Source organism: Sinohyriopsis cumingii, chromosome 16, assembly GCF_028554795.1.
Source record: "Sinohyriopsis cumingii isolate HCF-2022 chromosome 16, ASM2855479v2, whole genome shotgun sequence".
Lineage (NCBI taxonomy): Eukaryota > Metazoa > Mollusca > Bivalvia > Unionida > Unionidae > Sinohyriopsis > Sinohyriopsis cumingii.
In genome coordinates, this window is record NC_142976.1 from 71,970,308 (window position 1) to 71,984,512 (window position 14,205).

The following is a 14,205-nucleotide window of genomic DNA, read 5'->3' on the forward strand; positions in this document are numbered from 1 at the left end:
GCAGTCATGTTAGTTAGCAGTGTGCTTAAATCATGTAAAATTTCCAAAAGTACAATATCCAAAAGAAATATCATCCACATTACATTAATGTAGCATAGAGGTATGCCAACATTCTCTCCATTGTGCATGTTTTAAATGCGAACTACTTCACCTTACATACGTCACTCTCTCAAAAGTACATATTATCTGGTGAGTGTCCCCATTATAATTTGATATATCTTTTAAAGGTTTCGTCTTTTCAAATCCACTTTTGGCAGAGTTATAGCCCTTATTCCACCATTGTTATGATACATTTTTTAAAGGCTTCATCTCTTCAGATCCACTTTTGGCAGAGTTATTGCCCTTATTCTACCATTGTTACATTTCCACTACTGCAGATCCTCATAACAAGCAAGCTCAGGAACCATTTAATATATTTTGGTTTGTGCATTGTCTGATAAACCTTGATGTGCCTATAAGGATGTTTGTCTTGCCAACTCCATTTTGGATAGAGCTACAGCCCTTGATAGTAAGCTTTATATCTTCATATGTGATGTTGTTTGTAAACAGCATAGCTGAAGAACCATTCTGTCTTGTGACTTCAGATTTGAAGTGTTCCACATTTTATCATGTAAAAGAGTTATTGCCCTTGATTTCCTGTATTTCTATTTTGCATGACAACCAACAAAACTGTCATGCACCTTTACATTGGTGAGACTTTTAGCTGGATTTACATATCATAATCAGAAGGATTGTGGCTCTTGAATGCCCATCTTCTCCCAACTTTGGTTTTCTAAAGTCATGCCGAGCCCTCTGTGATCACTACTAGGGTGTCACTTATTAAGGTAAAATGTGCATGAAATAGCCTAGTTCAGTGTTTAAGAATTCATTCTTGCTTATTTCCACTTTTTTGTGTATGTTTTGCACAACCACCAACCAGGACATCTCTCATGGGTGCACTTCCATCGTCTCTCGAGACTAACGGATGCCAACAGACAACAATAGACAGTATGTTAAGCATGGAAATAGTGATGTTGCTGTGACAAAAGACTTCATCCTTTCATTTTTACAGTTCAAAACAATATTGTTTATATTGAGAATAAATGCTCCATCACAGTAATAAAGAATAGGAAATAATTTTTAAACGTAGTGAACTGATAATTATTATTCTACAATCTTGCAGCTGGAAACAGGGACAGGTTTGACCGTACTCTTCTTCAAGCAGATAGGGTATATATTTTTAATCCAATCGTCTAGAAATAATGTTTCTATCATTGCAGATAAAAAACATAAATACTGGACTAACCTCACTACAGATCTCAGAGATAAATATATTTTCAGATAAATTAGGAAGATTTATTTCTGGTTTGCTAACTAGCCTGATGATGGGATTTTCCCAGTGGATTCCTTAATTCCCATCTTCTGCAATCTTTATCTCCATGGGTTTCAATTATATTGACCTTCTTGCCCATAAACTTGAATAATTGAGGAAGTTGTTCAGCCATTGACCACCTGGTAGCTGTCACTAAAGTACTGCTTTCTCAACAAATTACACACTGCCAGATAGAAACAAAAAGTTGGGCTTTTTTTTATTTTCTAAATGCTGCCAAACAAATGCATAGCCATAAATGTTATGCACAATGCCATTTCCCAAGTTTCTCTTCACACACTACCAGCTGTTGGTGAAAATTTGTTGCCTTTCAGTGCTGAAACCAGATATTTTTTATTCAGAGCAAACCAGTGATGTACAAACATACAAATAAAAACAGTTACTAGCCTTTTGTTTCTATTCATTTGGTGTTGGAAGTTAGTTCCTCTGTCTGCATGGGTTCGAGTCTCGGATTCGGCTAATGTGGGTATGTGAGAAAGCTTGCCAGTAGCTTCTCGTGGGTCGGTGGTTCTTTCTGGGGTTTTCCCGGGTTCTTCCTCCACCATTAATACTTTCCGTCATGTATAGCCTATCATGTGCTGAAAAATGGCGTTAAACCCTACAACAACAACAACAACATTACATGAAAGTTGATATTTTGCCTGGAATTTACATATTACATTACATGAAAGTTGATATTGTGCAGAGAATTTACATATTACATTAATGAAAGTTGATATTTTGCCTGGAATTGACATATTACATTACATGAAAGTTGATATTTTGCCTGGAATTTACACATTACATTACATGAAAGTTTATATTGTACCGAGAATTTACATATTACATTACATGAAAGTTGATATTTTGCCTGGAATTTACATATTACATTACATGAAAGTTTATATTGTACCGAGAATTTACATATTACATTACATGAAAGTTGATATTTTGCCTGGAATTTACACATTACATTACATGAAAGTTGATATTGTGCAGAGAATTTACACATTACATTACATGAAAGTTGATATTTTGCCTGGAATTTACACATTACATTACATGAAAGTTGATATTGTGCAGAGAATTTACATATTACATTACATGAAAGTTTATATTGTACCGAGAATTTACATATTACATTACATGAATGTTGATATTTTGCCTGGAATTTACACATTACATTACATGAAACTTGATATTTTGCCTGGAATTTACACATTACATTACATGAAAGTTGATATTGTGCAGAGAATTTACATATTACATTACATGAAAGTTGACATTTTGCCTGGAATTTACACATTACATTACATGAAAGTTGATATTGTGCAGAGAATTTACATATTACATTACATGAAAGTTGATATTTTGCCTGGAATTTACATATTACATTACATGAAAGTTGATATTTTGCCTGGAATTTACACATTACATTACATGAAAGTTGATATTTTGCCTGGAATTTACACATTACATTACATGAAAGTTGATATTTTGCCTGGAATTTACATATTATATTACATGAAAGTTTATAGTGTACCGAGAATTTACATATTACATTACATGAATGTTGATATTTTGCCTGGAATTTACACATTACATTACATGAAAGTTGATATTTTGCCTGGAATTTACACATTACATTACATGAAAGTGTATATGGTGTCGAGAATTTACATATTACATTACATGAAAGTTGATATTTTGCAGAGAATTTACATATTACATTACATGAAAGTTGATATTTTGCCTGGAATTTACACATTACATTACATGAAAGTTGATATTTTGCCTGGAATTTACACATTACATTACATGAAAGTTGATATTGTGCAGAGAATTTACATATCACATTACATGAAAGTTGATATTTTGCCTGGAATTTACATATTACATTACATGAAAGTTGATATTTTGCCTGGAATTTACACATTACATTACATGAAAGTTGATATTGTGCAGAGAATTTACAAATTACATTACATGAAAGTTGATATTGTGCAGAGAATTTACACATTACATTACATGAAAGTTGATATTTTGCCTGGAATTTACATATTACATTACATGAAAGTTGATATTTTGCCTGGAATTTACACATTACATTACATGAAAGTTGATATTTTGCCTGGAATTTACACATTACATTACATGAAAGTTGATATTGTGCAGAGAATTTACATATTACATTACATGAAAGTTGATATTTTGCCTGGAATTGACATATTACATTACAAGAAAGTTGATATTTTGCCTGGAATTTACACATTACATTACATGAAAGTTTATATTGTACCGAGAATTTACATATTACATTACATGAAAGTTGATATTTTGCCTGGAATTTACATATTACATTACATGAAAGTTAATATTTTGCCAAGAATTTACACATTACATTACATGAAAGTTGATATTGTGTAGAGAATTTACATATTACATTACATGAAAGTTGATATTTTGCCTGGAATTGACATATTACATTACAAGAAAGTTGATATTTTGCCTGGAATTTACACATTACATTACATGAAAGTTTATATTGTACCGAGAATTTACATATTACATTACATGAAAGTTGATATTTTGCCTGGAATTTACACATTACATTACATGAAAGTTAATATTTTGCCTGGAATTTACACATTACATTACATGAAAGTTGATATTGTGCAGAGAATTTACATATTACATTACATGAAAGTTGATATTTTGCCTGGAATTGACATATTACATTACAAGAAAGTTGATATTTTGCCTGGAATTTACATATTACATTACATGAAAGTTTATATTGTACCGAGAATTTACATATTACATTACATGAAAGTTGATATTTTGCCTGGAATTTACATATTACATTACATGAAAGTTGATATTTTGCCTGGAATTTACACATTACATTACATGAAAGTTGATATTGTGCAGAGAATTTACACATTACATTACATGAAAGTTGATATTTTGCCTGGAATTTACACATTACATTAAATGAAAGTTGATATTTTGCCTGGAATTTACATATTACATTACATGAAAGTTGATATTGTGCAGAGAATTTACATATTACATTACATGAAAGTTGATATTTTGCCTGGAATTTACACATTACATTACATGAAAGTTGATATTGTGCAGAGAATTTACATATTACATTACATGAAAGTTGATATTGTACCGAGAATTTACATATTACATTACATGAAAGTTGATATTTTGCCTGGAATTTACACATTACATTACATGAAAGTTGATATTGTGCAGAGAATTTACATATTACATTACATGAAAGTTTATATTGTACCGAGAATTTACATATTACATTACATGAATGTTGATATTTTGCCTGGAATTTACACATTACATTACATGAAAGTTGATATTTTGCCTGGAATTTACACATTACATTACATGAAAGTTGATATTGTGCAGAGAATTTACATATTACATTACATGAAAGTTTATATTGTACCGAGAATTTACATATTACATTACATGAATGTTGATATTTTGCCTGGAATTTACACATTACATTACATGAAAGTTGATATTTTGCCTGGAATTTACACATTACATTACATGAAAGTTGATATTGTGCAGAGAATTTACATATTACATTACATGAAAGTTGACATTTTGCCTGGAATTTACACATTACATTACATGAAAGTTGATATTGTGCAGAGAATTTACATATTACATTACATGAAAGTTGATATTTTGCCTGGAATTTACATATTACATTACATGAAAGTTGATATTTTGCCTGGAATTTACACATTACATTACATGAAAGTTGATATTTTGCCTGGAATTTACACATTACATTACATGAAAGTTGATATTTTGCCTGGAATTTACATATTATATTACATGAAAGTTTATATTGTACCGAGAATTTACATATTACATTACATGAATGTTGATATTTTGCCTGGAATTTACACATTACATTACATGAAAGTTGATATTTTGCCTGGAATTTACACATTACATTACATGAAAGTGTATATGGTGTCGAGAATTTACATATTACATTACATGAAAGTTGATATTTTGCAGAGAATTTACATATTACATTACATGAAAGTTGATATTTTGCCTGGAATTTACACATTACATTACATGAAAGTTGATATTTTGCCTGGAATTTACACATTACATTACATGAAAGTTGATATTGTGCAGAGAATTTACATATCACATTACATGAAAGTTGATATTTTGCCTGGAATTTACATATTACATTACATGAAAGTTGATATTTTGCCTGGAATTTACACATTACATTACATGAAAGTTGATATTGTGCAGAGAATTTACAAATTACATTACATGAAAGTTGATATTGTGCAGAGAATTTACACATTACATTACATGAAAGTTGATATTTTGCCTGGAATTTACATATTACATTACATGAAAGTTGATATTTTGCCTGGAATTTACACATTACATTACATGAAAGTTGATATTTTGCCTGGAATTTACACATTACATTACATGAAAGTTGATATTGTGCAGAGAATTTACATATTACATTACATGAAAGTTGATATTTTGCCTGGAATTGACATATTACATTACAAGAAAGTTGATATTTTGCCTGGAATTTACACATTACATTACATGAAAGTTTATATTGTACCGAGAATTTACATATTACATTACATGAAAGTTGATATTTTGCCTGGAATTTACATATTACATTACATGAAAGTTAATATTTTGCCAAGAATTTACACATTACATTACATGAAAGTTGATATTGTGTAGAGAATTTACATATTACATTACATGAAAGTTGATATTTTGCCTGGAATTGACATATTACATTACAAGAAAGTTGATATTTTGCCTGGAATTTACACATTACATTACATGAAAGTTTATATTGTACCGAGAATTTACATATTACATTACATGAAAGTTGATATTTTGCCTGGAATTTACACATTACATTACATGAAAGTTAATATTTTGCCTGGAATTTACACATTACATTACATGAAAGTTGATATTGTGCAGAGAATTTACATATTACATTACATGAAAGTTGATATTTTGCCTGGAATTGACATATTACATTACAAGAAAGTTGATATTTTGCCTGGAATTTACATATTACATTACATGAAAGTTTATATTGTACCGAGAATTTACATATTACATTACATGAAAGTTGATATTTTGCCTGGAATTTACATATTACATTACATGAAAGTTGATATTTTGCCTGGAATTTACACATTACATTACATGAAAGTTGATATTGTGCAGAGAATTTACACATTACATTACATGAAAGTTGATATTTTGCCTGGAATTTACACATTACATTAAATGAAAGTTGATATTTTGCCTGGAATTTACATATTACATTACATGAAAGTTGATATTGTGCAGAGAATTTACATATTACATTACATGAAAGTTGATATTTTGCCTGGAATTTACACATTACATTACATGAAAGTTGATATTGTGCAGAGAATTTACATATTACATTACATGAAAGTTGATATTGTACCGAGAATTTACATATTACATTACATGAAAGTTGATATTTTGCCTGGAATTTACACATTACATTACATGAAAGTTGATATTGTGCAGAGAATTTACATATTACATTACATGAAAGTTTATATTGTACCGAGAATTTACATATTACATTACATGAATGTTGATATTTTGCCTGGAATTTACACATTAAATTACATGAAAGTTGATATTTTGCCTGGAATTTACACATTACATTACATGAAAGTTGATATTGTGCAGAGAATTTACATATTACATTACATGAAAGTTTATATTGTACCGAGAATTTACATATTACATTACATGAATGTTGATATTTTGCCTGGAATTTACACATTACATTACATGAAAGTTGATATTTTGCCTGGAATTTACACATTACATTACATGAAAGTTGATATTGTGCAGAGAATTTACATATTACATTACATGAAAGTTTATATTGTACCGAGAATTTACATATTACATTACATGAATGTTGATATTTTGCCTGGAATTTACACATTACATTACATGAAAGTTGATATTTTGCCTGGAATTTACACATTACATTAAATGAAAGTTGATATTTTGCCTGGAATTTACATATTACATTACATGAAAGTTGATATTGTGCAGAGAATTTACATATTACATTACATGAAAGTTGATATTTTGCCTGGAATTTACACATTACATTACATGAAAGTTGATATTGTGCAGAGAATTTACATATTACATTACATGAAAGTTTATATTGTACCGAGAATTTACATATTACATTACATGAATGTTGATATTTTGCCTGGAATTTACACATTACATTACATGAAAGTTGATATTGTGCAGAGAATTTACACATTACATTACATGAAAGTTGATATTTTGCCTGGAATTTACACATTACATTAAATGAAAGTTGATATTTTGCCTGGAATTTACATATTACATTACATGAAAGTTGATATTGTGCAGAGAATTTACATATTACATTACATGAAAGTTGATATTTTGCCTGGAATTTACACATTACATTACATGAAAGTTGATATTGTGCAGAGAATTTACATATTACATTACATGAAAGTTGATATTGTACCGAGAATTTACATATTACATTACATGAAAGTTGATATTTTGCCTGGAATTTACACATTACATTACATGAAAGTTGATATTGTGCAGAGAATTTACATATTACATTACATGAAAGTTTATATTGTACCGAGAATTTACATATTACATTACATGAATGTTGATATTTTGCCTGGAATTTACACATTACATTACATGAAAGTTGATATTTTGCCTGGAATTTACACATTACATTACATGAAAGTTGATATTTTGCCTGGAATTTACACATTACATTACATGAAAGTTGATATTGTGCAGAGAATTTAAATATTACATTACATGAAAGTTGATATTGTGCCGAGAATTTACATATTACATTACATGAAAGTTGATATTTTGCCTGGAATTTACACATTACATTACATGAAAGTTGATATTTTGCCTGGAATTTACACATTACATTACATGAAAGTTGATATTGTGCCAAGAATTTAAATATTACATTACATGAAAGTTGATATTGTGCCAAGAATTTACATGCCAGTATTACAGTACATGAAAAGTGATATTGTGCCAAGAATTTGCATATTACAGTGAAAGGTGATATTGTGCCAAGAATTTACATGCCGGTATTACAGTACATGAAAGGTGATATTGTGCCAAGAATTTACATATTACAGTGAAAGGTGATATTGTGCCAAGAATTTAAATATTACAGTGAAAGGTGATATTGTGCCAAGAATTTAAATATTACAGGATCACTAATCACTTAGCAACCATGACTTCTTTGATATCATGGTAAATACAGAAGACAATTCATGAACTTTTGAACCACGGATATTTTATGAATTTGAGGAGGTCTGACAACTTAAATCAGCAAAAAGAAACGTCTGATGGATTTAAGTGAACATTCATGAACATATAAGTATAGCCATTAACTTTTTGAATTCAACTAATTGTGGAGAGGGCATTTTAATTTGGTTCCATCTGTCCATACTTATAAATCTTTAAATTTTTTGGAATATATTGGACTAAATTGATTGGGAAATTCTAAATTTCGCAAAAACCACTTGACAGAGACAAATGAAATTTGGTAGGCATTTTTATAAGTCCAAATTTGGTTGGCATGTTTGTAAGTCCAAATTGAAGACCTGATTAGATTTTTAGGCCATTAAGACAGTTTATATATCTATCATACATTTTTTAAAACGTTTTGGGGTACAAACATTATTTGATGATTGTGCGTAAACCGTTTGACCTGAACAAATGAAATTTGATGAGCACTTTTTATATGCAGATGCAGATCATCTGGTTCTGTTGTCAGTGAGGCAATATTTCAGTATTATACTACCTTGTCAGATTTCTGATTGCCTGATTCTGTCATCCTTTATTCAGCATTTCTGATTGCCTGATTCTATCGTCATTTATTCAGCACTTCTGATTGGCTGATTCTATTGTCATTTATTCAGTATTTCTGATGGCCTGATAATTCTATTGTCAGTTAGGTAATATTTAGATGGCCTGATTCTATTGTCATTTATTCAGCATTTCTGATGGCCTGATTCTATTGTCATTTATTCAGAATTTCTGATTGCCTGATTCTATTATAATTTAGTCAGTATTTCTGGAGGCCTGATTCTATTGTCATTTAGTCAGTATTTCTGATGTCCTGATTCTGTTGTCATTTAGTCATTATTTCTGATGGCATGATAATTCTTTTGTCAGTTAGTTAATATTTAGATGGCCTGTTTGTATTGTCAGTTGGGCAATATTCAGATGGTTTGATTCTATTGTCAGGCAGTATTTCAGATGTTTTCATATATTTTGAACTCATTCAACTTTAATCATTTTATTTGCTGCAGTGTGGGCATAAATACTTTACAAACATTTTAAATTAAAAGTCTATACAGTGTGTTCTGGGTTCAGCTTAAATTAATGTCGAGGAATTTAGTACCATCCAGTGGACAGGTTCTTGCCACATACCAGGTATTGCCCTAGTGCTAGTATTTTGCAAACAGATGCAAATTCTTGTTTATTATGCATATCTTTGAAAGTGCCTTGCAATATAATCTTAAATAGGTAAGTATAATTAGTGAAACTTCTCATCTCTTGCATAATATGCACACTGTGGTACCAGTTTATACACAGATAAAATGGGACCTCTACCAGTACTTCTCTTGATGAGTAAGCAAATTTATTCCCCTTGTGGGTGACCAGACTACTCCTGGGGGCAATTTCATGGATTTTCACTCAGTTTGATTTACTTGTTCTACCGGTTTTTGGATATCTTCAGTGGACTAGTTGTTATAAGGTAGTTGGGTCTGGGCTTATTATCAAAGATATCCTTAGTAAATATTTTGAAAACATGTTTTTAAATGGGGTGGGATTATCATTGGATAAATACTATGGTCACTAATGGGAATTATAGAGGCTGCCACATTTGTATGTAGAAACATTTAGCAAGGATGCATTTTTGTTTTCCCATCAGTGGATTAGAATGAGGATGGAGAGGGGGAGGGAGTATTTAGGTCAGTGGATTAGAATGAGGAGGGAGTGGGGGAGGGAATACTTTGGTCAATGGATTAGAATGAGGAGGGGGAGGGAGTACTAAGATTATAGAATGCACTTGGGTTGAATTTAAGAGATTTACTGTAACAGAAGTATTTCCTTTGTTCAGTTCAGCGAACCCTGTTACATATAAAGGGTATACATGTAAATCTGATTAAAATCAAGATTTAATTAAAATAAAAGACAATTATGTGTAATAGACACTGATATGAGGTCATATTCTGTGGACCTTGTTATTCATCAACTGAATCGCAACTTTCAGAAATTTCTAAAAGTGAAAAATGTTATGCAGAACTTATCATTACTAATGATAACCCTCATTACCATGAAATGCAATGCTTTATCTGATAGACTACTCAAAATACATAAATATATGAAGATGACATATGGCACAATATGAAACTAATGGCTTCCAGCATGTTATTTAATAATTGTTGGCAGGCTCATTACTTCTGTGTGCCAGTCTAGTAATTAAATTTAAATTTTTTACATTAGTCTAAGTTTAGAAGCAGCATACCTGGTAGACATTTAATATAAGCTTTGTCACTGGAAAGTTGATACTGGATGAGTCAATGTTTCTTGCGTTGCAAATTAATAAGTACTTGTTTATTTATTCTGCACTAAGAAACACGGTTTTCAATTCAAATCTCAGAGAATACTTAGCATTTTCGCTTGTGCTACCATGTTAACAGCTTTCAGAAATAGTTTTTGTTTCATTATTTTTAAGCTACACATAGACCCAGTTGATCCACTGTATATAACTCACAAGTCAGTCTAAATGCTAACTGCACAAACTCATCTAATGTGCCAGCAGATCTGGGTCTTTGCAGTTTGTTTGGAGTAATCAGAACAACCAGAATAGACCCTGATTTGCCAGCATATTATCCAATGGCATATTAGAGTCTTTGTTGTTTGCAGTTGGACTTGCAAGTGAGTGAACATAGTACTTATTGGCAGAATGTTTTTAATATTAATTTCTTTTATTGATTTTCTTTGAAGAATGATGAAACTGTCCAGTTTTGTTGTTTTTAAAAAGCAAAAAGTGATTTTCACAAACTTTATAATAAGTTATATGTAAGTTAATAATTGCAAAGTGGTCCCATATAAACAGAAAAATCTTTGGGACTATATAAAACCAGATGTGATATAGAGGTAGCTGTTAAATGCAGGTTAATTTTAAAGAAATATATTACATTGTGTCTTGGAAAATGTGACTGTCTGATAAAGGTGGCTGTCTGTTAGGGTTACTGTTAAATAAAGGTGGCTATCTGTTAGGGTGACTAATGTAGCATTTTAGACATGAGTAAATATTACCTTATACAGAGGTTGGTTCAACATCAAAACTACTTTTCACCTCAGAAATAATGATACCAATGTTACATGAGGGACCACACTATACTGACAGACTTTATAATGAGGGACTAATGCACTGATCTCTTTTTTTCAGATAATGGTATAATAAGCAAGTTCCTGACTCTGGGTGTCACAGCTGCGGTTGCTATCATAGTCGGTAGCATTATCGTGATAATTGTTTGCATCATAGCTATTGTGTGCTGCTGCAAACGATCAACATGTAGAAATTCATCCAGCGAGCCAGGGGGTAACACCACTACCACAACCTCCACCAGTATCTCTAATGGTGCTCCAGGGTTCAACCAAGGTAAACAGGAAACAGTGCATGTTTCAGGTATAGTTTCTTTTGTCAGTTTTATTTATCCCTGTATTGTCTGATTTTATACTTTGTGTTAATCTGTTTTGGGCCTTTGAATGCTGATTATTCATAAAATTATAATTTTCACATAATTTTTTAGTATAAAACTTTGCAGACTTTTGATAGAAAAAGATTTATTCTCTGCTAAAAATTTAAGAAGGGAATGTAATGAAATGTGTTTATGAAAATTAGGGCATACAAAATTTGACAATACAGTAATTTTGTTATGTTTATCAATCGAGTTTACCCTCACTATAATGCTATCCATGGAAGCCATAGAATATATCACCCTATAATGAAACCATGTTATAATGAAGTACATTATACATATTATCTATGAATATTATTTTAATACAACTTAATGAAATGGGATCCATGACCATACTTGCCAGATAACTGGGAACTTTGTTATAATGAAGTGCATTGTAGTGAGGGAACACTCTGCATGGAGTTCAGAAACTTTACATTTGCATGGTATGCAGGTATATGTAAATGAATATTATTTTCTCTACAGAAGAGTTTTGCAGTGACTAAATGGGAATCCTAAAATATCGAAAGTTTTGTACCTATTTCTTACAGCTGAAATTGACTTGAATAGTAAGACTGTTTTAAAATTAAGACATCCATTTCGGTGTGCCTTCATTGTACGATGTGTACAAGCACATAAGTCGAATCCTGCTGCAAATGGCATAGATCCATAATGCCATCGCAAAATGCACTGGTAGAACTGAGTCTGTGATGATTAATCAGTGGAATCAACAACATAGACCCTGATTTGCTGCAGCATAATGCAATGATAGATCAGGATCTATGTTGTTTGCAGTTGGAGTCAACTTATAAGATAGTATAGATGGCATATATACACGTAGACATCATCACGGGTTTGAACTCCAGCCGAGTGATACCAAAGACATAAAATTGGTACTAACAGCTGCCTCACTAGGCACTCAGCATTAACATATTAACCTCTGGAGGTTTTTGTTGTTTTCATCTGAAATTCGAGTAGGAAACACATTTTGAAAGCTATTTCTGAATACATCCTAAAACATCAACTTCCAGGTGATCTTCCAATAACATTCTGCCTAGTTGTGTTAGAAACATCGTTTTACATTGGTTATTTGGCTCGCGCATGAGCAGAAGGGTGAAAGTTGTTGGTGGGTTGTTTTTGTTTTTTTTTTTAGTTTTTTTTCTTAACGGACCCATTATTTTGGTATTGAGACCAATCTTTATTCCAAATACCCATCTTTTCCTACTTTTTGGATAGGTTCCTCTGTCTGTTTGCAGTTCATACCAGCCTGCCTTAGATCTGAGACCAAAAAGTCTAATATCCGGACACAAAATTGGATTCTGACCATGGGCGAATTTTGGGTAGAAAAAAGTCAGGTCCAAAAATTGAGGTTTATCCCTCTGTATTTTGTGGTGCAACCAGAACTTCCAGATTATTTGGTATCATTGTAGAGCTACATCTGTCTACCTTTCTACAATACCACCCACTTTAGTATATCATACATGACCTTGACGCTACAGAGCTCGGCAGTAGGCTACTACCTCCAACCATGTAAACTCATCACTAGGGGTTCATGTGTTAAGAGGTTAGTGTTAGGACTGGTCAGTCTGTTGTCAGGATAACGTGACTGGGTGGGACATGATGCTACATGTCTGTAGCATGATACCTCAGCGCTAGACATCACTGTAATCTGCCACACTGAAGACATCATAGTGATATGACTGATTTTTTTTAAAGCTACGTTAAAAATCCAAATCACACACATGCACACGTGTAGACATCAAGAAAACCATTATACAATCATGTGCATTTTTTATTTTTTTTAAAGAAATATTGTTTTCATGACATGTAATTTAAATTCTCATGGGACACAAATTTTGGGCTTCATACATGATATATTTTGGGTGGTGGTGGTTTCTAAGAGTCTTTTTTGCATCAGTATAGCATCATGCACATGAAAGGGTATAA

The 14,205-nt window shown here is 31.4% G+C and overlaps 1 protein-coding gene across 1 annotated transcript in view; it reads left to right on the top strand.

Annotated features, from left to right (window-relative positions):
- LOC149780758 (uncharacterized) overlaps positions 1 to 14,205 on the top strand; it is a 219,820-nt gene that overhangs the window by 202,106 nt on the left and 3,509 nt on the right. The window contains exon 6 of the mRNA XM_089937831.1: positions 11,967 to 12,206. Coding sequence (XP_089793957.1) covers positions 11,967 to 12,206 — 240 coding nt within the window. The remainder of the gene's footprint in view (positions 1 to 11,966; positions 12,207 to 14,205) is intronic.